Source organism: Homalodisca vitripennis, chromosome X (genome assembly GCF_021130785.1).
Source record: "Homalodisca vitripennis isolate AUS2020 chromosome X, UT_GWSS_2.1, whole genome shotgun sequence".
Lineage (NCBI taxonomy): Eukaryota > Metazoa > Arthropoda > Insecta > Hemiptera > Cicadellidae > Homalodisca > Homalodisca vitripennis.
In genome coordinates, this window is record NC_060215.1 from 93,368,277 (window position 1) to 93,390,729 (window position 22,453).

Genomic DNA, 22,453 nt, shown 5'->3' on the forward strand with positions numbered 1-22,453 from the left:
CTACCCGTGTGTAACTAAAACAAAGACTTACCATAATTACTGAACTATGTATAAATTCCTTGGTGTTCTACATCAATCGAATTTAATATTCTTGAATTATAATAAAAGAAACGTTACTAGTTCCTTTTTACCTTGATTACAGTCATCAAAATCTCAGTAATAAATGAAGAAAGTAGCAAGAATTATCAAAAATACTGGGTGTCCCATAAAGAGGTTTAAACGTTTGATTTTATATTACTTGCCCATTTATGCAATGAACATTTACAGACTCTACACAATTCATTAAATAGGGTTTTAACATATTCTGTGAAAAATTTCAGCTCTCTAGCAATTGTTGAAACGCATTTTGAAAATCTATAATTTAAAAACAGTAAAAAACAGGTTTTTGGTTTTGTAAAATTATTTACTGTCATATTCTAGAGAAATAAAGCATTTCAATCAGAAAATAGAACATAGCCTATTTAAAAAAACCTACAATTACAGTCCACAATTATTCGAACTGTAATCCATCCACAGCGACACACTGATAACAGCGCTTAACAAATGAATCGTAAACTCTTACAAAGAAATTCTGCGGTATCTGGAGAAGTTTCTCTTCAATTGATCGTTTTAATTCCTCATCATGATTGAAGCTACGATTATAAACTTGTTCCTTTAAGTAACCCCATAGAAAGAAATAACACACAGATAAATCTGGGGATCGGGGTGGCCAATCTAAAAAATCACTTCCACGACCAATCCAACAGCTATGAAGGTTGTCATTTAGTAATCACTTGACAGGATTTGCGAAATGAGGAGAAGCACCATCTTGTTGGAAAATTGCTTGATCCATTTCTGGAACCGTGAAATGAGGCAAGACTTGTTCATTTAAAACCTGTTCATACCTATTCCCAGTCATCGTACCGCCTGAAGTGTCGTAAGATAGCGCCCCATTACAACTGACAGCTGCCCAAATACAGTAGTAATTCCTTTTGTTTTGTCTAGAGTCTGTTTAAGAATGTGTGGATTATCGGTGCTGTAATAATTAAAATTATGCTTATTACACCACCATTGCGGTAGAATATAAAGTAGACTCGTCTGACAAAAATGTAGTGTACAAATTAGGATATAGCTCATGAAACTCAATGATACGAGAAGAAAATTCAACTCTCCTGTCCGGATCATCTTCAAGAAGATTATAGACTAGGTGACTTTTGTAAAATTTATTTTATTTTTCTTAATTATTAACTGTACTGAAGATTCTGGAACATCAGTTTCAAGTTCAACCTTCCTTAGCGATTTCGGTTTACCTCTAGAGCGGAGCATTGATGCGCATACTAGTACTTCTCTTTCTTCATGTGATCCTCTAGAGTAGGCCTGCTTTTTTACGACACCCAGCTTCTGACAAAAGATTTTTCCACTTGGTTATTTTTAGATTGCTAGGTGGTTCAACTCCTGGGTATGCAACTTGAAATTGCCTAATTGGTTCTGTAGGCCTAATGTTGTCAAAAGCAAATAGCCCACGCACAACACTTCACTTTTTGTTCAACATTAAAGGCATTTTCGAACTTAAATATCAGTAAAACTGTAATGGAGGAGGTTAGATTATGTTTTTATAGCACAAGCAATATGTTTCAATCGAACAATGAGCGTTATAAACAGCTGGTCTTTAAAACTGCAACGCAGTAATCAAATCAGGTAATTCAAGAAATGAATTTTTATAGGAAACAATATGGTAAAATTTTCAATATGTAACCATTTTGTTTCTACAATTGTTAGGAAGCTGTAATTTTCACAGAATATTTTTAAAAGCTACTTTATTAATTGTGCAGAGTTTGAAAATGCTTGGTGCATAAATGGGCAAATAATGTAAAATCAAACGTTTCAACCTTTTCGTGGGACACTCTGTATATAAAGGAGAATACTATATCGCATATAACGGTGTCTGACACGTACGGGAGTCTGACATGTTTTATTGTCATCTTACGCCGGTGAAGAACTAGTGAATTAGTTACTTTTCTAGCCCTTTGAGATGCAAATAAACATAATCTAAGACTAAATTGATTTGTGACATATTTACATTTTTGATCTTATGGCGAAGCTTTGATTTTCGACCTTCTGATCATTTGTATACTTCTTGCTTGGCAATCTCTGTATCAACATTGTTATCAGTAGACTATATTTACGGTGTGAAAAACGATTTATCCTATTGATGGTTAAACTCCTATATTTAGTTTAATTTTTAAACTAAATTAGGGCAGGAGTAGAACCCCTCAAAACCCTCCTTCAACGCATTTGTTTCCAACAATGATCAATTAAGAAAGATAACCAGCTGACTGAAATTGTCAGATATCACGTCATCTGGTGAATAACATGATTCTTGTGATGGGGAGTATGTGCAGTGGAGAGAACGGCTATTCCAAAATGGTTCACGCCCTCTAGGCATCACATGGTGCAGTGCGATTGGCGGAGCCCCTTACTCCGAGCCACGTGACATCGCCAACAACATGCATCGACTGTACTGGGCTGGGGGCTGGGTTGCTGTGCTCCGAGTGCTGATGTGATGTCGACCTAGCCTAGTATGGAGTACACCGCCTGACATGAGTACAATTAGTACTCTACGAACGTGTAACCCGACAATTAGTTAACGTGTTACTATGTTTTAAAAGTTATCCGATTTCAAATTAAAGTGATTTTTAAATATGACGATTGTCTTCCTAGTTCCAAGGCAACTGGTGTAGACGTAAGAAATCGTCATGTCGCGTATAGTTATATGCGATTATATTTGTTTATAAATGTATCGATGACGTGCGAATTATATTTTTAAAAGTTAATAATGCCGTTCAGTTCCTATTAAGAATGGCAAATTTAATTAAAATATGTCAAAGTTAGTGGCTGTGAATGAAACTGTATAATTTTAGTACAGGCAAATCAATTCGTGCACACACGAAGGATGAGTAGTAGTGGCAGTATACTAGCCAATGGAGGAGGTTTGGAAGCGTTATTAAAAGCAGCAAAATTCGTTGAGGAGCAGGAAAAACAAAAATTAAGAAGACAATCTACTGTAATCAGGCCTAATGGTAAGTCTTGCAAATATAACCTAGACTATGCCATCTGAAAAACAGATAGATTACGATATTAAGTTTTTATGGGAAATAAATGACCTTCACATAATTATTTTTCCTTACAATTTATTTTCTATACTTAAATACGTAATAGGACACATGCTTAAAGGACAATCCATAAATTTTAAAGGATCCCTAATGTTAGTCTAGTCAGACAGCCAAGTTTTGTTAGGTTAGACAGGTTTGCTAAATCTGAGTAACAAAGTTCATGATTTATTTAGCACTATTGTGTCACATAATTTATTTTAAGGTTAACTGATTAGATAATCTATAATCATATCTAGGGATTCAAAAGTGAGCTGACCTTGAAACGTTAAACTAGGGTTAGTAAAAGTCTTAATAAAATTAGGGTTAGAAGAGCAATGATGTAATTTACAAGTCAGGTGAGTTTGCTACAAGCGCTTAATCTAACTAGGTTTTCTCACAACCACTTTTTAAAGTATAAGTATTCATCTAACAAAGCATCCTAAAAATCGAATACTTAACAACTTAAACCAGTTCTTAGCTTATCAATGTTATGATGCTGTGAGGTTATATAATATAATCAAGCTTAAGCCAAATTTCTATTGGCTTAAACCTTCAGAAAAATATAGTAACTAGGTGTTATAAAATTGTATTGTCCAAATGAAACAATTTCAATAGGTTTCTTTTTGTCTCATAAGACACAACAATTGAACTTACCAAGAAGGACTGAAGAGAAAAGTGCCTTGTATTAATGTGCCAATAGATACTGTTATCAGCCATCTTAGGATGGATTAATTTATATTGGATGGTGTGGAATAATCCCCTTCTTCTCAGATGAATGAAGGAGTGCTTGGAAACCTTTCCCAGACAATTGTAACGTTTTGAAAAAATAAATAACTTAAATGAGTGCTGAGATTTATTGAAATTTGGCTTGCAATCTCGGATAATTATTCATGATCTTTAACCAATCTTTAAGCTTAGACAAAAGTTTATTCATTTTTGAAGCTTAGAGATAATTGTGAATTCTGCCTAAATTGAATACAATAATTGGCCTAACAGAAATTAGTGAAAGATTATTGATATGTAACACACTGTGTACATTTGATTTATTTATTAATTTCAAAGGCAACCCATTTACAAATTAAGCTTTAAATAAAATATTAATATGAAGTAGTTTAATGTATTTAAAAATGATATATAGCCTAAAATCATTGTTGAGGATATGTTTGACATGAATAGTGAACAAGCTTGTATGTGATTTTTTAAATAAAAATATCAAACCCTGAATTATTTTAGAACTATTACAGAAATCATAAACTTAGTGATATGTTGTTCAATCCGTAAATGCTTAAAATGTGAACAGATTAAACTTCATACATGGTGTTCATAAAACCAGCCAAGAATTTTGGATTTTATTATTCTTGTAAACAGAGAATGGCTTTTTAGTAGGCATGTCCTTAAAACTCTGTTTTTCGTAAATATCTATTTTATATTAGTTGGAAACAGAGATTCATGTTGGTGTTGTCTAGACATTGATTGTATTGGATTCAATGTTTGTGACCATACTTTTCAAAATCAAACCCCTTTAATTATATCAACCTCAAGTCTAGTAATTGCATCATTAATTATATAATAAAAGCTTTAGCTTAACGCTTGAGAGCTAGCTGCCTGAAGCAGTTACTTGCTAAGAAACTTTTGTTGAGAAACTAACTGTACATATTTGTTTATAGAAGTATATGTCTAATTTTTTGTTTTGATTTGTAGTAAATTAAATGCTACCTTAATGGAATTTAACCAAGTACAAAAATAAGTAGTTAACTTATAAGGCTTGTGAATTTGTTATTTTGGAACATCCTACTAGCACTTTTGGCACATAGTTTTAGACAATAAATCCTGGAGGTTAATATAATTGACTTTTAACATTTGTTTCGTCTAGGCTTGTCAAAGTTATCAATTGTCTTTATTTACATAAACTTCAAGTTTTCATGGTGTCAGTAATCAAAATACCTTGATAGTACTTAGGTCTTTATTCGCATCTTTTGGTGTCGGTTTGGGTTTGTGATTAGTAAAACCAAATCATCTTAATCTACACTAACTTTAGTAATGGTCAGTAATTGTAATATTGTAAAACAACTTTAAATTCAGATCTTTGTCTTACTTATTGATAGTGTTTGTTTCATCTGTGCTTATCAAAGCTAAATTTTCTTTATGTAAACTTAAATTTTAATTTCATGATACCAGTACGTACAAAATAAAGAGCTTTGGAATTAGATGTTTAGTGGCTGTCGTAGTGTTGGGTTTGTATCACAATTTGACCTAAAATCTACATAAATTAAAATCTAATATAGGCTTGCTGGGTTTGTTCATCTGGGCTTGTAAACACCAACTCATCTGAATATCTAGTTTAGTAATGATGTCAGCAATTACAAACACTGGCCTAATGTGAATGTTTTTGATTTTTTTCAACTAGTTTAATCAATTTAGAACATTTCTATAGCTACATTATCATTAAGTTTTGTTACAGTGACAGTAATTACGATAAAACTAGGTGATTTTTTTAGTTATCTTGATGTTGGTTTATTTCATCTAGACTGTCATCTTTAACTAGGTATGTAAACTATAAGTTCAGTAATGGTGCAAGAAATTAATAATGTGAAAGGTTTTCAAACTACGTCATAAATCTGATTGTGTTGATGTTGTTTGGTTTGCTTCATATAGTAGTTTATCAAATTGAAATAATCTTTATCTAAATAAACTTGTTAAGTATTGATACAGGAAATTACCCTACATAATAAAAGGCTTTAAAGCAAGATTAATATAGTTTTGTATAGTTTCATCAGTCAAATAATTTTTTTGTAGATAACCCTCAAATAATGTCACCATTAATTTTGTAATACAAATTCTAATATTAGTTATTCATATGATGGGTTTTTAGGTGGAATTAGATCTTCATTCTAATAAATTCTTTTAGCAAATACAATAATTTGATCTGTAACAATTTGTTAGAATTTGTCTGTCCAAAGTGGTCCATCCTAAACAGTCTTAGCATACTAAAAATCAAATTTTTCATATATTACATTATTCAGACAGTTGTGGACAATCAACAACAGAAAGCTGACCATTACTGTTCAATTTATTGTAATCAATCATTGATTTTGTTTCATCTGGACTTTTCAGTCTGAAGCTTCGATGGGTCCACCACCCCATAATTAAACCCATCATGTATAAACCTCAGGCTATAAATTGATGTATCTTGAAAGAGAATTTGAAATTGTGCAAATCATGTACTCCTTTTATTTTATGTAATGGTGTTCTTTTAGAGTGTGTATGATAAATATTATAATTATTATGTATTACTTTTCTCCAGTGTTATGAATGTATATTTTCACAGTTATAGGGAAACCAAACTTAATTGTACTGTCTCCAGACCTGGTACAAATACATCCCCTCTCCCCATTCCCTTCAATAGCAGCATCTCAAGCAGATTGATTACTTCCGTTTTAAGAAATTTTAGTAAAGTCAAGTTTTCAGTAATACCAGTTTTTACAGTATGTGTGAAAAATAGCAATATCCAGATAGTTTTTTAGATATATACCATTAATTTAGCTACTGTACTGTGCAGTACTACTATATTTTGTTTTACTTGATATTTCACACCTTGTAACACACACATTTTCAGAGAATATGTTTGTTTCTATAATCTGATAACCTTCATATAATACAGTACACCTTTACAGTCCCTTTTATATAATGTTTATGGTTCTTCATTTTAAAAGCGAATAGGTTTATAATATATATGTAAGCTAATTTTATTTTAAAATATATCATCCAATATTGTTTATATAGCATATTTAAACATTTAGTGAACAAATACAAATTAAAACAGTACATGGTAAGACACTTGTTATTTACCACTAATTAACCCTAATCTGTGACGATGCATTAAACATAATCTACTAATTACGTTATAACTTTAATAATTCTCGTTTGAATCGCATTACATCTTATGGGCTTTCTAAAGTGAAACTGATGTTGTATTTATGTAAACAATGTTGTGGTATATGTGATGAGTGCATTTTGTCAGTAAAATACATAAACTTAATGGTTACAAATAAAAAATATTTTTTCCACCTCATGAAAACTGTGTTAATTTAACACATATGTTGCAAGCATCACTGACCCAGAAAAATATGACTGTAGTTAAAATGTAATTTTTTGGTTATATTGCAATATTTTTACAAAACCATAAGCCTTTAACTATATTATTTCCTTGTCTTAGAGGAACACGTCAATAACAAACATAACATGGAGGTTTTATATTATTTAAATAATTATAAAGTTCACTTTTCCCAACACACCTCACAGTGTCCCATGCTTAACAACAAATATCTAATTTTCTATCTACTGACTTAAAAAACAACATTATTACTATTATTATACTTTCTGTACATTTAAGTACTTTGTTAAGGTTCATAAAAAAATATAACTGTATTTTAATTTTTAATATGTGTTGTTTAGGAAGGCTTTTAAAATCTCTCCTGTGCCTCACGTTTATCATGGGAAATAAGTAAAAAGGTTAATAGTGCAGTTATACTCGTATAATGTTTGTGATGTATGTTATCATATATTTATTTATCAAATTACAGTGTACATATAATACATCAGGTTAAACATAAATAAATTCGAAGTAATTCTTAAATAAAAATTAAAAACAACGGTATTTATTTACAATAGCGTGACCATGGAAAATGGACTTTTTTCATGGGTTGGGCATTTATAGCCAAGTATTATTATCACAGGTGCATATAAACTGGGGGGAAAGTATATTATTGTATTATATTGATGCCTTTCGGGCATTATTGCGTTAAGGAGCAGGGGCATTACGTGATCTGGGATTCGACTTTTGCAAGCTCGAGTTAATTTTGTTTCTAAAAGAGCAAGCAGTGCGCAGCACTGCGCATCGGGCAGGCATCGTTGACAGGATTAACGTACTAGTCAGCATCATTTCAGTAACTTATCACTTACCTTAATGAACATCCAACACAAAGGTGTGCCATTACCACTACTTAACTAGGGGGTTAAGAATAGACACGGAGGAACAAAATAGTTCAAAATGGCGTCCCTTCTTTATTTGAGAGAGCCGTGGAGTAATACCAAACTGTCAAATATGGATAGTGTTGCCAGAGGTACTGTCAAAAACAGAGTTTTCAGAGGATTTCAAAAAATTCGTAACTCCTTTGATTTTCGTTGCCGACGAATTTTTTCTTCACTATTGTTTTCAGGAAAAAAAATGAACATACCTTTCCATGGTCACGTTATTGTAAATTGATACCAAAACAACCTCTTTTTGTGAGAAATGTTCTGTATATTATCTAGTTTTGCATGGACACTTTTCAAATACCTAAAAAATGTTATTGAAGCAACACAAAACATTACATGTGACTAAGAAAAATAAACTTAGCATGTTATAAACAATTTTGTTATCTTATAATCTAAAACATCTTATGAATCATAGTGCAATATAATATTCATGTTCATGCTTTTTCAAAAATGTCTATTGGACCAGAAAATTCACAACAAATTCTCCTTTGAATCGGACTTCTAGTGTAAAAAATATTTTTAAGATTTGATTGAAGTCTTCCAATAAAGTAGTGAAAGTGTGTGTGTTTTTTTTACTTCTTTACAATTATAAACCTCATTAACGTCTTCATCACTTGAATATATCAAGTTGTAGACTGGTTTCCTTGTTGAAACATTTGTTTTATATTTAAGCTCCATTTCTTCATCAAGAGTATTATTAAAGTATTTTACTTCTCCTTAACTATATGTATGCTCTGTATTCCTGGGATTTTATATTCATCTTTCCAAACTGCATCATCTATGGGAATATCCTTTTCATGAATCAATATTACATCTGTTGATGTCATGAGTCCTGTGAACTGGATAGTATTTTGCACTGTGGGGACATAGACTTCTGGCTCATTAATGTGGTTCTTTCAATAGACTTTACCCTTCCTCCTATGCCATCTACAATGCTCTTGGAGGTAACAAAGAACTTTGATACAAAAGTTTTCGTAAATACAAAGCTCCACTCCTTAATAAGTAGATATAAGGAGTTGATAAAATAATTTTGAAATTACAAAACAAAATCCTTTGGATAATGAAAAAAAATACACTTAATTCCATTATTTATAATAGATATATAAAACTGTGATATTCAACATTATTTATTTTTTCAATGTATTAATGAAAACCTTTAAGCACCATTTGATATGATATATTCAATGTATATACTAAATCTTAGGTAACTAAGTACTGTCTATTAATTGTAAGAAATGTCAAATAAAGTAATCGTAAACTTTTGTACCATGTGTCAGGTCCGGTGCATCACAATGCATTAGACTTTCCTAATATGTTTTAAAATATCAAAATATACGCTTTAAAAACAGTAAAATATGTTTTTCAATAGAAAGCATTTAAAATAATAATATAAAACATTAAAATCAATTAGTAACCACATAAATAATAGAATTCACCTTAGGGATTTTGGAAATTCAACACTTGCATCACAACCATGTTTTGGTAAGAAATGATAAATATTGCACTCAAATTATTATTTTCTTCATATGAATAGAATCTGCAGAGTAAAAAACATTTCAACGCATGAAGAAAAAAATATTACTCAATAATCTGTAATATTAAAAATTGTATAAATTATCAGAATCTCCCGTGTGTCAGGTAGAGAATCACTCTTATATCATTGTTAGATCCCACATATTCAGCTATTATATTTACTTTTATCTCTGATTTGATTAGTTACACATGAGATTTATCATTCATACAATCTAGGTGTGCTGTGGTCGTGGGGATTATTTAAGTTATTGGGGTCTGATACTAGGGCTGTGCCACATAACTGTGAAGTTTACCATGCAATATTTACAGCCTGAGCCTCCCACTCCACAGAGGGCAGTACAAGCACTCATTTTTCCCGTGTCATAATTTATAGCATTAGATGAGTTATCTCTTGTGTAACTAATATAATCAAAGCTTTGATATAAACTTATCCATATTTTTTTCTTTTGCTGGCTGCTAGAGAGTTGAATATTCGTATGCCACTTAAGCCCGGCAGCTGTTACTGTTCAAGACAACCGTTTTGTTGTTTAATTTAAAAAAAGGAAAAAGTTTCAGTGTAGTGTAATAAATAGCTAATAGAGAAACATTTATCTAGTGGAGACTAATATAAACCCACATCTCAAACAAGCAGGTCCAGCCATTTTTTAAGAAAAAGTAAATAGAAAAAATCATTATTGTCTTCTGCTGTAGTTGAAAATGGATCTTGAATTTCCATCAAGTAAAATCCATGAATTCACTTTAGAAGGTATTATTATTATTATTATTAATATCAAAAGATGAAAAGATTAGAGAAAGGACACATGCTAAAGATGACTTGAAGTAGACATTATTTGCATTTTACTGACTCGTCTATAGTCTTGTTATTTGTGAAATTTGTATTAATTTATTTGTATACTTGTGCAAAGTACAGTTTATATTTTATTTTTAAACTCAAAAATTTGAATATTTTTGATTTTGAAATCAAAGAATGTCGGTGTTTACTTGAATATAAAAATATATAGCTATATATTTTTTTAATAAAGGTTTGACTTCTTATCTACCATTAGTTATAAACATATTATAAAAATCTACCATTATTATATTAAATCAAATTTCAATTGTATTTATATTACAGGGCTTATTCTTTGAGTAAATTGGTGTATAATATCTTATTTTTTGCTCCATAACTAATTTTGCAGGATAAATATTTAGAATTGTGCAAAGTGTCAAAATGGTGTGCCAGTCAAGGTTTAAATGTGCGGCAACAAGAGGGTTAAAAATTAATGTCTAATTAAACAAGGTAATAGTATTATTTTGTTTTCCATGTACATTCTGTTTCTTGGTTTATTACTAAATTTAAATTCTTTATACATGGTTGATTTTTATATGAATGTAAACATGTTATGTAACTCCAAATACAAATGCAATAGCTTTTTACTGTTCCCTTTAACCAACAAAGTTTTTATAGCCTTGGTCTTATGTTTTATCAGAGAACTTTGTCATGTTCAGATCAAGTGTAATCCATTAGTTGCCAAGTAGCAATCAATAAAATTGGCCTACATGGCGCTACTGTTAAATCTAACATATACAAGGTGTCCAAATATTAATTACTCTCTCAAATGGTTAGGATCATGTGATTGCTCAGGTCCAAATAAGTAATAAAAGTCATGTAAAGAACATTCTACCTTACTTAGTTTACAATCTGTCTGTGTTTTACCTCTTTTATAAGAATGATAAAATATGGGCTACTTTTAGGTAAATATTTTAATACCAAATTTATTTCTCTGCAAAAGACAGTAATTTTGAGTTCATATTGTAACTTTTTTTACTTAATACAGAATTTACATAACATACTGTTCTAGGCTGACATGCAAGATTCATGTTCCTTGCAAACTGATTACTTTCACTGAGTTGATAACTATCTAGTACCTAATCTAACATTGCCATTGGAAAACCCCACACGGAGTGGATAATAACAAGTTAACCATTTCATAAGGTCTCTATCTTGAGTACAATGTGAAAAAGAAGTAAAAGTTAAAAGATGATAAAATCATCAAGAATGAGCTAATAATTTCATCTGTTAAATGTGATATTCAGCAGGTATAGAAGTGAATAGTGTATTTTAAGTGTGATTTGGCACTCAGTAAAGCCTTTGTTTCTCCGTTATTATTTTTGTAGTGAAATAAACTTTTCCAATGTCAGATCAAGTTGGATGATCTGGCCCGTGATCTATGGTCCGGACAGTACGATCGAAAATACCCCTAGCCAGTATGGGCTTTAGTGGCGTCTTTGGCGCCACACACATTTCAGGTGAAAAAAGAAAAACATCCCTCAAGATACTACCTAAATTCAAGCTCAGATCATTTGAACTCTTGTTAACTTTCAATACTTTTCTTGTACTATTTTCACATTGTCCACATTTAAGTGTGTCAGAGAAAATATTAATCTTTCTTTTTAATTATTGCTCATTGCTAGAGAATTAATTTTGAACAATCAACATGTTATTGCCTTGCATTACTGCTTATCTATTATGTAAATAAGATTTGAACAAATTTAATCCATTTCTCATCACACCATAAAAATGATAACTTTTAAAATTAACCAATGGTTCATTGTATAAAATGCTTTACTTAGGTCAAATTTTAATTTTTACACAGTACTGAAGATTTTTCCAAAGATTTGTACCAACAATATGGGGCAAATGTTGAGGGACAAAAGCTATCACCTTTTTCAAAAACTGGGATATTTTGAGTAATTCAGAACCTTAGGAAAAGTGCCTTTTTCAAGTATCATGTTGAATAAAGTGTTAATGGATAACATCCATTGTCCATTTAGTTACTTTGTTGGAAAACCCATAAAAATGTTCTTTAAGAAAATTTATTTCAAGAAATTTCTTGCGTTTTAAACCCTGATAATAAATGTAATCCTTAGTTTCAGTACAATTTAATTAATAATTTTGGTAATGTAATGCTCAAGGATATTGCTAATAATTAAAAACTATTTTGAACTGCTGCTAGAAGTAACTAAAGAGTAATCATTCTCTCCCAATATTATTGTCAATATATTATTGTGTATATTATTGCACCTCATTTTTACTGACAATATACCTCTATCAACTAATTCACAATATTGATTGTTGGATTGTCACTATACAAAATGTTCATCAACCCAACAATGTTATATAGTGCTATTTTTTTAAATTTTACAATATTTGTATATTGACATTAATGTTTTAAGTATAGCCTTGTATTTTATTTACCATTCAACAAAGAGCAGCTGGAACTCTTGTTATGTTCGGGCCTCAACTGTTTAATGATTTCAGGATACTTGCTACTGATATTTAAGTAAGTCTGATAAATAAAACTTATTGCTGCGTGAAAAAGTTTAAATTTAAAAATAATTTGTACTCACTCTTTTTAAAATTATACAATATTCAACTGTTTAAAATTTTAAAGTTTTTAAGCACAATTACCTAAGTCTAGGCAAATTTGATACATTTGGCTAATGTCTTCATATGCATTGACATAAGTATAGTTAATATTAAAAATGTCTTTTTAACTGTATACCTGAAATTTAAAGAAACATCGCATACAGTATTTGATTAGATACAAAATGTAACATACACAGGATGATTCAGAAGTTCTGTTTGGTATTTTAGGATATTCCTTGAATTTCAAGCAACCCAATAACCTGATTCAATCAACATATGATATGATTGATAAGGTATGACCAGCATTTCATTGAAAGTAGTTAACTGGAAATAATTAATTTTTTTGTTAAATTACGACCAGGTATTCAGAAAATGAATCTTGTTTTGAACAATTGAGCTGTAATTTTTTGATTGCTTTTACTTTGTTGCACTGAGTTACAATACAAGGATAAATTTATTGATCATTTGATACTGTATAACAGAATGTGTTGATATTTAAATTCACTGTAAGATAAGTAATTCACACATATAATCAATAAATAAAAAAAAGTGGTTATCTATTTTTTAAACTGTAACAAGATGGTAATAAAATTGTGTGTTAGAGAACCTTTCGTAATATAAATAACAGTATAAAATAGTATATTAACTTTGATCAACATAAAATAATAACAGTAACAATAGAATGACAAATGAGAAGAAAGAATAATAACTAGAATATTCCAACTATGGAACAAGTGTTTTAGCAGCCAGAAATAGTAAAAGTATGCCTTTTGATTTAATTAAATACTAATTTTGTTTATGAAAATATTCCTGTATAGAAAGGATTATGTACTAAATACCAATAAATTTTTCATAAACACCTGCAGATGTCTATTATTAATATTAAGAAGTTTATTTTATACTGGATCCAAAAATAGATTGAAAAATGTAAAATATGCAGATTTTATATAATTATGAGGCACTGAAAAATTACATGTTTTAACAGATAAATTACTATTGAGGTTTTTTTAAAAGAAAGTCAACTTGTAAACCCTAATTTAAATTATCATCGACATTGACATCCAAAAGAGTTCTGAAACACCTAAACTTAATAAACATATTAATGTAAGTAAAATGTTTTAAAATGAACTTTTATATCTCAAGAGCAAAGTGTAACTGAGTTACTTTTTAAACCATTTCAAAATGATATTGCCACTGCTTACACTAACGATGTGGGTCTGCAGTATAAATGTTAATATTTAACTTAGGTTCTCAAAATTTTAAAATTATTTTATAGGAAGAACAAACCTTTCTTTATTATGCAGTTGATACTTTTGTTTGAATTTAGCTATAAAACATTCCAACTGGATAGTATTACAAATTATTGATTGTTATTAAACAAGAAACTGCATGGATTTACAAACTCAACAGTTTTTATGATTTTAGACAGAAACAAAACCAAAACTAGGTACAATGTGTGTAAAATGATCAGTAAGATGAGGATCTAGCCCTACAGTGTTTTTAGTTAGCCCATAGTTACAACTATTATTGGTTCTGTTACAGAAGATGTGGTGGAAGGGCCGAGATGTGAAGCATTAATAGCTGTTTGTCACAATGGAGTCCACCCCCTCAACACCTCAAGCCGTGTTCCCACTCCTCCTCTACCTAGGCACGGGTGAGCATCCCTATTGTACGCTTGATGTCGGAAATAGTACATGTCACTTCATTACTGCCATGAGCTGAGATGGTCACAATGAAACAATACTTTCATTGTATGACCTCATACCTCATTAGGGTCTTTCGATTAATTGCATGTGCTCTATGTGGTGGAGGGGCAGGGGGCTGAAGGGAAGAGTACACCAATCTTGAAACCTTTACATTTTTGTAACATTATTGTAGCCTATAATGAATTTTGCAATTACTAACAAGCAACTGAAGTACAAAATATTATGTTACAGAACAGAGTATAGTAAGGTCAGTATCAGATATCTTTTGCAATTAATAGGTCGGAATTGTTTGTTATAAAACCGAATTATCCATATACTTGTTTCTATTGGTACCATGTAATTACTATAAATCCAGTGTCTGGTATCTTATATAGTACTTTAAATTGGTATTATTTAATTTTGTACGTTTTGTCAATTTTGCATTAGGAAATGAACACATTTAACTAGGCAGATATTGAAGCTTAAAGGTACTCCGACTTTGAATAAGCGATGACAATGTATCACTAATGAAACAAATATAGTAAATTTCAATTTATATCATTGTACATGTAAGTTATGATGGACGTTTTTAATCTGAAAATCTTTGACTGATAAAGTTTTAATTGTTTTAATTGAAAGATTTTAAAAATTATTACTTCAAACAAATTTTAATTAATATAAATATTAATATTAATATTAAATATTAATATTATATTAATTATTAATTATAATTAATATAATAATAATATAAAATAATAAATAAAATAATATAAATAATAGTATAATTATTTATTATTAATTATTATTTATTATTATTATTATTTATTATATTATTTATTTATATTATTATTATTTTTAATTAATATTTATATTTTAATTTTAATATTAATTATTATTGGCCAAAGTTGTTTTAATAAGGTATTCACATATTTTAAGTTTTATACTGCTCTCTGTTCTGGGTAGTAGTAATTAGTGTATTTTCAGAAGCCGTGTTAACTCTCTTACCCAGCAAAACACTAGCAACAAATGTTTTGAAAGTGTTATCCCGTTGGCAAAACACCTATGTGAGTGATTTGAACAGGGAGTTTTTCCTAATAAACGTAGTTATTTACATTGTGGCATACTTTATTATGAATCAATATACACAGTAACTAATTCAGAATTGTTTATATTATAACTAATTTAATTTTGAAAATCATTATGACTAAATAATAAACTAATAAAATTCATAGTCTGTCAGTCGCTGTGTAAATGATGAAATACTGATTTAAAATTGTTTTGCATTGAACATTATTTTTATTAAGTAACAAAAAAGGCCCTGCGAGTGGACACTTTCCTAACTGCTTATATATGTAATTAGTAAGGTGTTAGTTGTAATATTAATTATGAATTCTTCGTAGGATTTATTAACAATGCTCTAAAACTTCTTGCCTAAGGATTTGAAAGCTACTGAATAAAATCAACTGAGATACAGAATAAATTTGTTGAAAGCTCTTCCTTAAAGGGAAAATTAGTTTTTGTACTAAATAGGTACATATGTTAGGTTACAATAAAAATGGTTAGCACCTGTTAGCACATTCCATAGTTAAAAACACTGGAATATGTGTTACAATATCATATAAAAGCATAGTCAGTGGGTCCACAGCTAATACCAGAAATTACTATGAACAACATTTGAAAACTAAAAATATTAACACAATCCCATACATGGATTACATTTTTTATTTGTGTGCTGCATTCAGTGAGTTGAAGAGAGTTAATAATAGCTTACCAATTTTACAACTTAAACCTTTTCTTATTGGTATGTATTAGATTCTAACTATAAAATTTAAATTTATTCTTGAGTATTGATTGCAAAAGAGAAGTTTTACAGAACAAATGTAACCAAAGCTAACAAGAGTTATTATAGTGGTCATGGGAAAATGAATGCTGGGAACGTGCAGTCTTGCATGAATGAGTTTCTCATAATTGTTGGTCCCATTTCCCATTCATTATAAATTACATGTTGTGTCTCCAAGTCGCGCATGATATGGTTTTTAGAAACGTAATACAACCTTATCTGAAACAGCAGTGTAAATAGTAAACATATGGATGTATGTAATCTTCATACCAGAAGAAGTAGGCTAGACTATATAATTTTGTAATGATTCGCTTCCATTTAAAAAAAGTTTTATTCTTATTCATGGTAAAAAACTAAAGTATAACTAATTAGTGAGTTGAGATTTTCTATTCATAGCCTATTTTAAAATGTTAGTATTTATAACTAATTTGTACAATTCTTGATTGTAGAGAAAAAAAATTTAAGAATAGTAATTTGACTGATACACTATATAAAGAAATAAACTGTTGATAACATCCTGAAGAGTCTGTTATGCATTTTATTTTCACTCATAAAGGAGAGAATATATGTGTTGGAACATTAAATTTTACTTTTTGGTAGAAATATGAAATTTGAGGTTGACACTGATGAGTTCAGAAATAACTCGATGCTGTGAAAATCCTCTGATTTTGTATGTTTTGTCAATTTTGCATTAGGAAAAGAACACGTTTAACTAGGCAGATATTGAATCTTAAAGGTACTCCCACTCTGATGAAGCGATGGCAACGTTTCACCAATAAAACAAATATAGTAAATTTCTATTTATATCATTGTACATGTAATTTATGATGGACGTTTTTAATCTGAAAATCTTTGACTGATAAAGTTGTAACTGTTAGAAAGATTTTAAAAATTATTACTTCAAACAAATTTTAATTTATGCTTTTATTAAATATTATTGACCAAACTTTTTTTAATAGAGTATTTACATATTGTTTTTAGTTTTATACTGCTTTCTGTTCTGGGTAGTAGTAATTAGTGTATTTTCAGAAGCCGTGTTAACTCTCTTACCCAGCAAAACACTAGCAACAAATGTTTTGAAAGTGTTATCCCGTTGGCAAAACACCTATGTGAGTGATTTGAACAGGAGTTTTTCCTAATGAATGTAGTTATTTACATTATGGCATACTTTACCTCTTTGGATCCACTATATATATATATATAATTTCAATAAACATTGAATCACAAAAAGTACTTGCTCCGCCGGGAGTCGAACCCGGATCTCTCACTTGCTGGGTGAATGTGCTACCTTTATACCACAGAGCGCTTACTTTTTCTGATTCAATTATTTTGTATTTGGCCTTATCTGTCACATATGCGTTTAAATAAGCAAACTAACATATGATCGGAAGACCAAATACCTGTCAAACGACTTTTATTAACGTTAAAGTGTATAAATGGCAATAGCCTTATTTAATTTCAATAAACATTGAATCACAAGAAGTACTTGCTCCGCCGGGAGTCGAACCCGGATCTCTCACTTGCCGGGTGAATGTGCTACCATTACACCACAGAGCGCTTACTTTTTCTGATTCAATTATTTTGTATTTGGCCGTATCTGTCACATATGTGTTTAAATAAGCAAACTAACATATGATCGGAAGACCAAATACCTGTCAAACGACTTTTATTTACGTTAAAGTGTATAAATGGCAATAGCCTTATTTAATTTCAATAAACATTGAATCACAAGAAGTACTTGCTCCGCCGGGAGTCGAACCCGGATCTCTCACTTGCCGGGTGAATGTGCTACCATTACACCACAGAGCGCTTACTTTTTCTGATTCAATTATTTTGTATTTGGCCGTATCTGTCACATATGAGTTTAAATAAGCAAACTAACATATGTCTCACCTTTTGAGACAGTAGGTGAGAGATGAGTGTGATGTTGAGGCCACAAGCACATTATTTTTATTTCCCTAACATGCAAGAAGGTCAGTCAAACCCTTTCTCTAAAAGCTCAGAAAAATGTAACATTAAGACCATAAATTTTAGGAAATATAAGAGGCTAACAAATAATATTTTATTTCTATGTTGAGCACTCATAATGAATACTACCAGCAGCATTAATTTTAGTCATGAGAACTAACTTAAATTTCTTCCTATGGCTTTTCAAAAATGGCCGAAAGCACGTCAATGCCAGTTTTCATGGGACTGATTGTAAACAAGTGAAAACTTTATAAAATGTTCTGTATACTAATAAGAATATCAAAGGAAAAATTTATGAATGAGTTGTAACTATGTTTTGAGTTAAAGAGCTGTGAATTTAAATAAACAAGCTACCTTTTTGATACACTGGTGCAATGCTAAATTAGCATCTGTAGGTTTAAAATTATCTTAATTGACAAAGTTAAACGATGTTTACATCACTAAATTAACAATACACTTCATCACTTCTTCTTTTTGATAAGAATGGATCAGTAATAATAGTACCGCAGGTAAAATTCTTGAATTTAACTTAACCATATGTTTAATGTACTACATTAGGTAAAGTATACACACACTAATTTTTTTCTCTATATTTTTGTGTTAAACTTGTAACTACTTACCAGCTGTAATTTTGATTAAAGAGATAAACAAACATGATATTTAGCTACGTTGATATTGATACATTGCACAGTTTATCAGTATGTTGTGTGTTCCTTCCAAACACTGTTGTGAGTTCCAATGGAGTCACTTTACATACTATTTTCTTAGCAGGTACCCAAGCAGTGTAATTGTTTGACAGTTAAAAAGGCAGTTTTAGGTCCAGAAGGATGAAAGAAATTCACCAGAACATCAATGATATCTTCACTTTTGTCTTCAACTTTTTCAAGCCACATACATGCAACAAAAGTCATTATTTGAGAAAGATAACACATTTGTAAATAACTTTGAAGTCTGATGGTCATCAAAGCTCGAGCCTTTGGAAGTAACAAAACACCTTTTTGATTGTTACTTAAGGCAATATGTCTGTGATAGCCTCTGTGTACCTTTCCCTGGTAAATAATTTTCAAATCTCTCAGTCAGTGTTGTTTCCATTCACTCAATTTCAGCTGAGAGAACATATATATATATATATATATATATATGATTCCAGTTTGTTGTCCAGACAGTATTTAGACATGTATATTGTGGAGTCAGGATCTGTATGAGGCCTTTGAAGAGATGTTACTTTTCACTTTGTTGTTCCGCCAATCCCGCCGCAAGAATTCTTTCCATGCAATGAGGCAGAGAAATTCGACTTGAGCACGATAATCGTTTCTATGTTGGGAGGCATTACCTAAATTTTTCTTATTTTTTATTGGTTGTTTGCTCCATCGCTGAAGTACACACCCATTTCAATATTTGGCGTTATATTCTTAATTTCCTTCTTGAGGTGTTGTTGAAATGTGTAAACAGTTGTTGTATTATGATCTAGGTGCTCAGCAATAACACATATAGATTTGCAACACACTTTCCTTGTTTTTTGTAGTATATTACAAACGGATGTAGAGTTGCTTGTTTACTAGTCCAATGAAAATTTTGTAGTTTATCCAGCACTGTGAATGTGAAGTTTTCTATAAAATCGCCGATCACAATAGTGATTATCTTCCAAGTGTCCTAAAATGTTGATCTTAAGCTTTTGATATAAGATTATGATATTTTAAAAGCTTATCAACATATTTTTTCTGAGTTTTAAGAGAAAAGTTGACTTGAATTTCTTGCATGATAGGAAAGTTTAAATTATGTCATTGTGAAGGTGCTGAACACACGAGATTTTAATTATTCCGATTTCTTTAAAAATGACTTCACAATTATATTTTCTGTAAACTTTGTTTTTTTTCTTCATTAAATTTGCCAATCACCATTTTAAAAATGGCTACCAAATAAAATAATATTGCTTGTACATTTTTTCAATTGGAGTTTTCTACATAATATAGAGAATCTATGATAAAAGAGTCATGAAAATAAAAAACACTGAGAAACACTGTAATTATTAGTGGATTGGTCCTAGATCCAGATCTCATCTTACTCATTTACCAAGGTTTTTTAACAGAGAAATTGGTCAATCTCGTTAAATGCAATTTTACTCCTAAATAAGATTTTGTTAATTGATAAATATACAAATCAAAACGTCAAATATACATCAGACTTGTACATTTCCTTACCTAAGTCTCACAAACAGGCTGGTTGAGTGGGGAATTCAAGGTCATGTAATAGAAGATTAGGACCAGCTCAGTGGCTTGATTCTGTCAGTATTTTCATTAGTGAAAACGTGAGTCAGAAATATGTTACATTGTTTTCGATGTATCATATTTCTTACTCATGAATGTTGGTAAACAATGTATTATTATAAAGTTTTTTTAACAAATGAAAAATCTTTTAAAATGTTAACTCTGTGAAAGGGAGTATTAGATGGGTTCAGTTATATTATGACGATAAAGTGTGTAAGATGTAAGTTATTATCAACGTCCAAGGTCATGTTTCATGTAAAAAAAATCCGAGCAGTTTGTGATGTTATCAAGGTGACCATTGTGTCACCGTAGATGAAATCACTTCAGAGCTGAGTGTAGCCATGGGAATGTTTATGACATCATTAAAATGCTTCCTACAAAATGTGTAGCCATCAGAGATGTCACCCTTCTCCAAGACAACACCATACCTTAAACAGCAGTTTCGGCAGTTTTTGATCAACTGGAGTAATTCCATTGGGAAACCCTTGAACACCATTCCTACATTTGTCCCCACATGACTTATTTTTTTATTAGTCCACTCATGGTTTATTCCACAACCATATAAAATCCATATACTGTATAACCCACAATTAGCCTATATAATGTTTGAGAGTTAAACCATTTAAAAATTTAATACGAAAATAGGAAGAAGTTATAGCTGAAAATTAAAAAGTTAAATATGAATCAATGATCATAAGTTTTGGTTGGATTATTACAATAATATATACTGGTTGATTCCCTTTCTCATTTTCTATGTTATCTTTGTTGTTGGCATCAAATTTAAATTTTAGCTGTTAACTATCTTTTGAGGAGGATTCTTGGTTTCATACCTGTTTTATCACTGATCAGTCAAGGGTCTTCCTCATTTCCCTATGTTCTCAAAATATGTTTGCTTTGTCCAGCATTTCAATATTATTTTTGCAGGTGCATTTTTATTTGTTTGCTATTATTCAGGTACTCCTCTTAATAATTAGGCATGGCATTTAAATGTTCACTTTAATAAAGGTTATACACAACTTAAGTTTTGTTACTTTTAGAATTATTTTATGACTATCTTACCTAGCCTACTTACTGCATTACAAACTAAATAAATAAACACATTCCGCAAAAATAAAAAATTAGTAGATAGAGTTGTATTTTACAAAATATAGTTGAAGAAAGAAATGAGTGTCTGTAAATTCTTCAAGGTCACCTATGGCAAGAGGGCTGAACTATACGATCAGTGTAATAAGGAATAAAGCTTGCCAAATTGGAACGTTGACAAAATTAACAAGTACATTTGCCTGATGAAAGACTTTTTTATACTAGTTCAGTACCATTCTTTGGTAAATTCTTTACAGTTGGTTTTTCAGTTTTTTTCAAATCTTTAACAGTTTACAGTTGATTCATATTTTTTGTTCAAAAATAATGTCACTCTTACAAATTATGTATTAGCATTTTTTTGTAAAGTTTATTTGCAAGGTAACTAGTACAATTCAATCAAATGTTTAATCTAGTTTTTTGGCTGTTATAAAAATAAAATCTGCCTATTTATTATAATTAGTAATATTTCGTTTTAAAAAATGGGAGATTATTTACTTATT

At 30.3% G+C, this 22,453-nt stretch overlaps 1 protein-coding gene across 4 annotated transcripts in view; it reads left to right on the forward strand.

Moving 5' to 3' along the window:
• Positions 1–2,484: 2,484 nt before the first annotated feature.
• The window catches only part of LOC124369517 (max-binding protein MNT), a 51,877-nt gene continuing 31,908 nt past the window's right edge, over positions 2,485–22,453 (forward strand). For 2 of the 4 annotated variants that reach the window (XR_006923071.1, XM_046827536.1), the window contains exons 1-2: positions 2,487–3,059; positions 14,653–14,764. Coding sequence is in view for 3 of the 4 variants with exons in the window: in XM_046827536.1 (XP_046683492.1) it covers positions 2,933–3,059; positions 14,653–14,764 (239 nt within the window). In the remaining variant the exon portion in view is untranslated. Of the gene's footprint in view, positions 3,060–14,652; positions 14,765–22,453 lie in introns of all 4 variants that reach the window. The other 2 variants (XM_046827535.1, XM_046827534.1) reach the window with 2 other exon arrangements.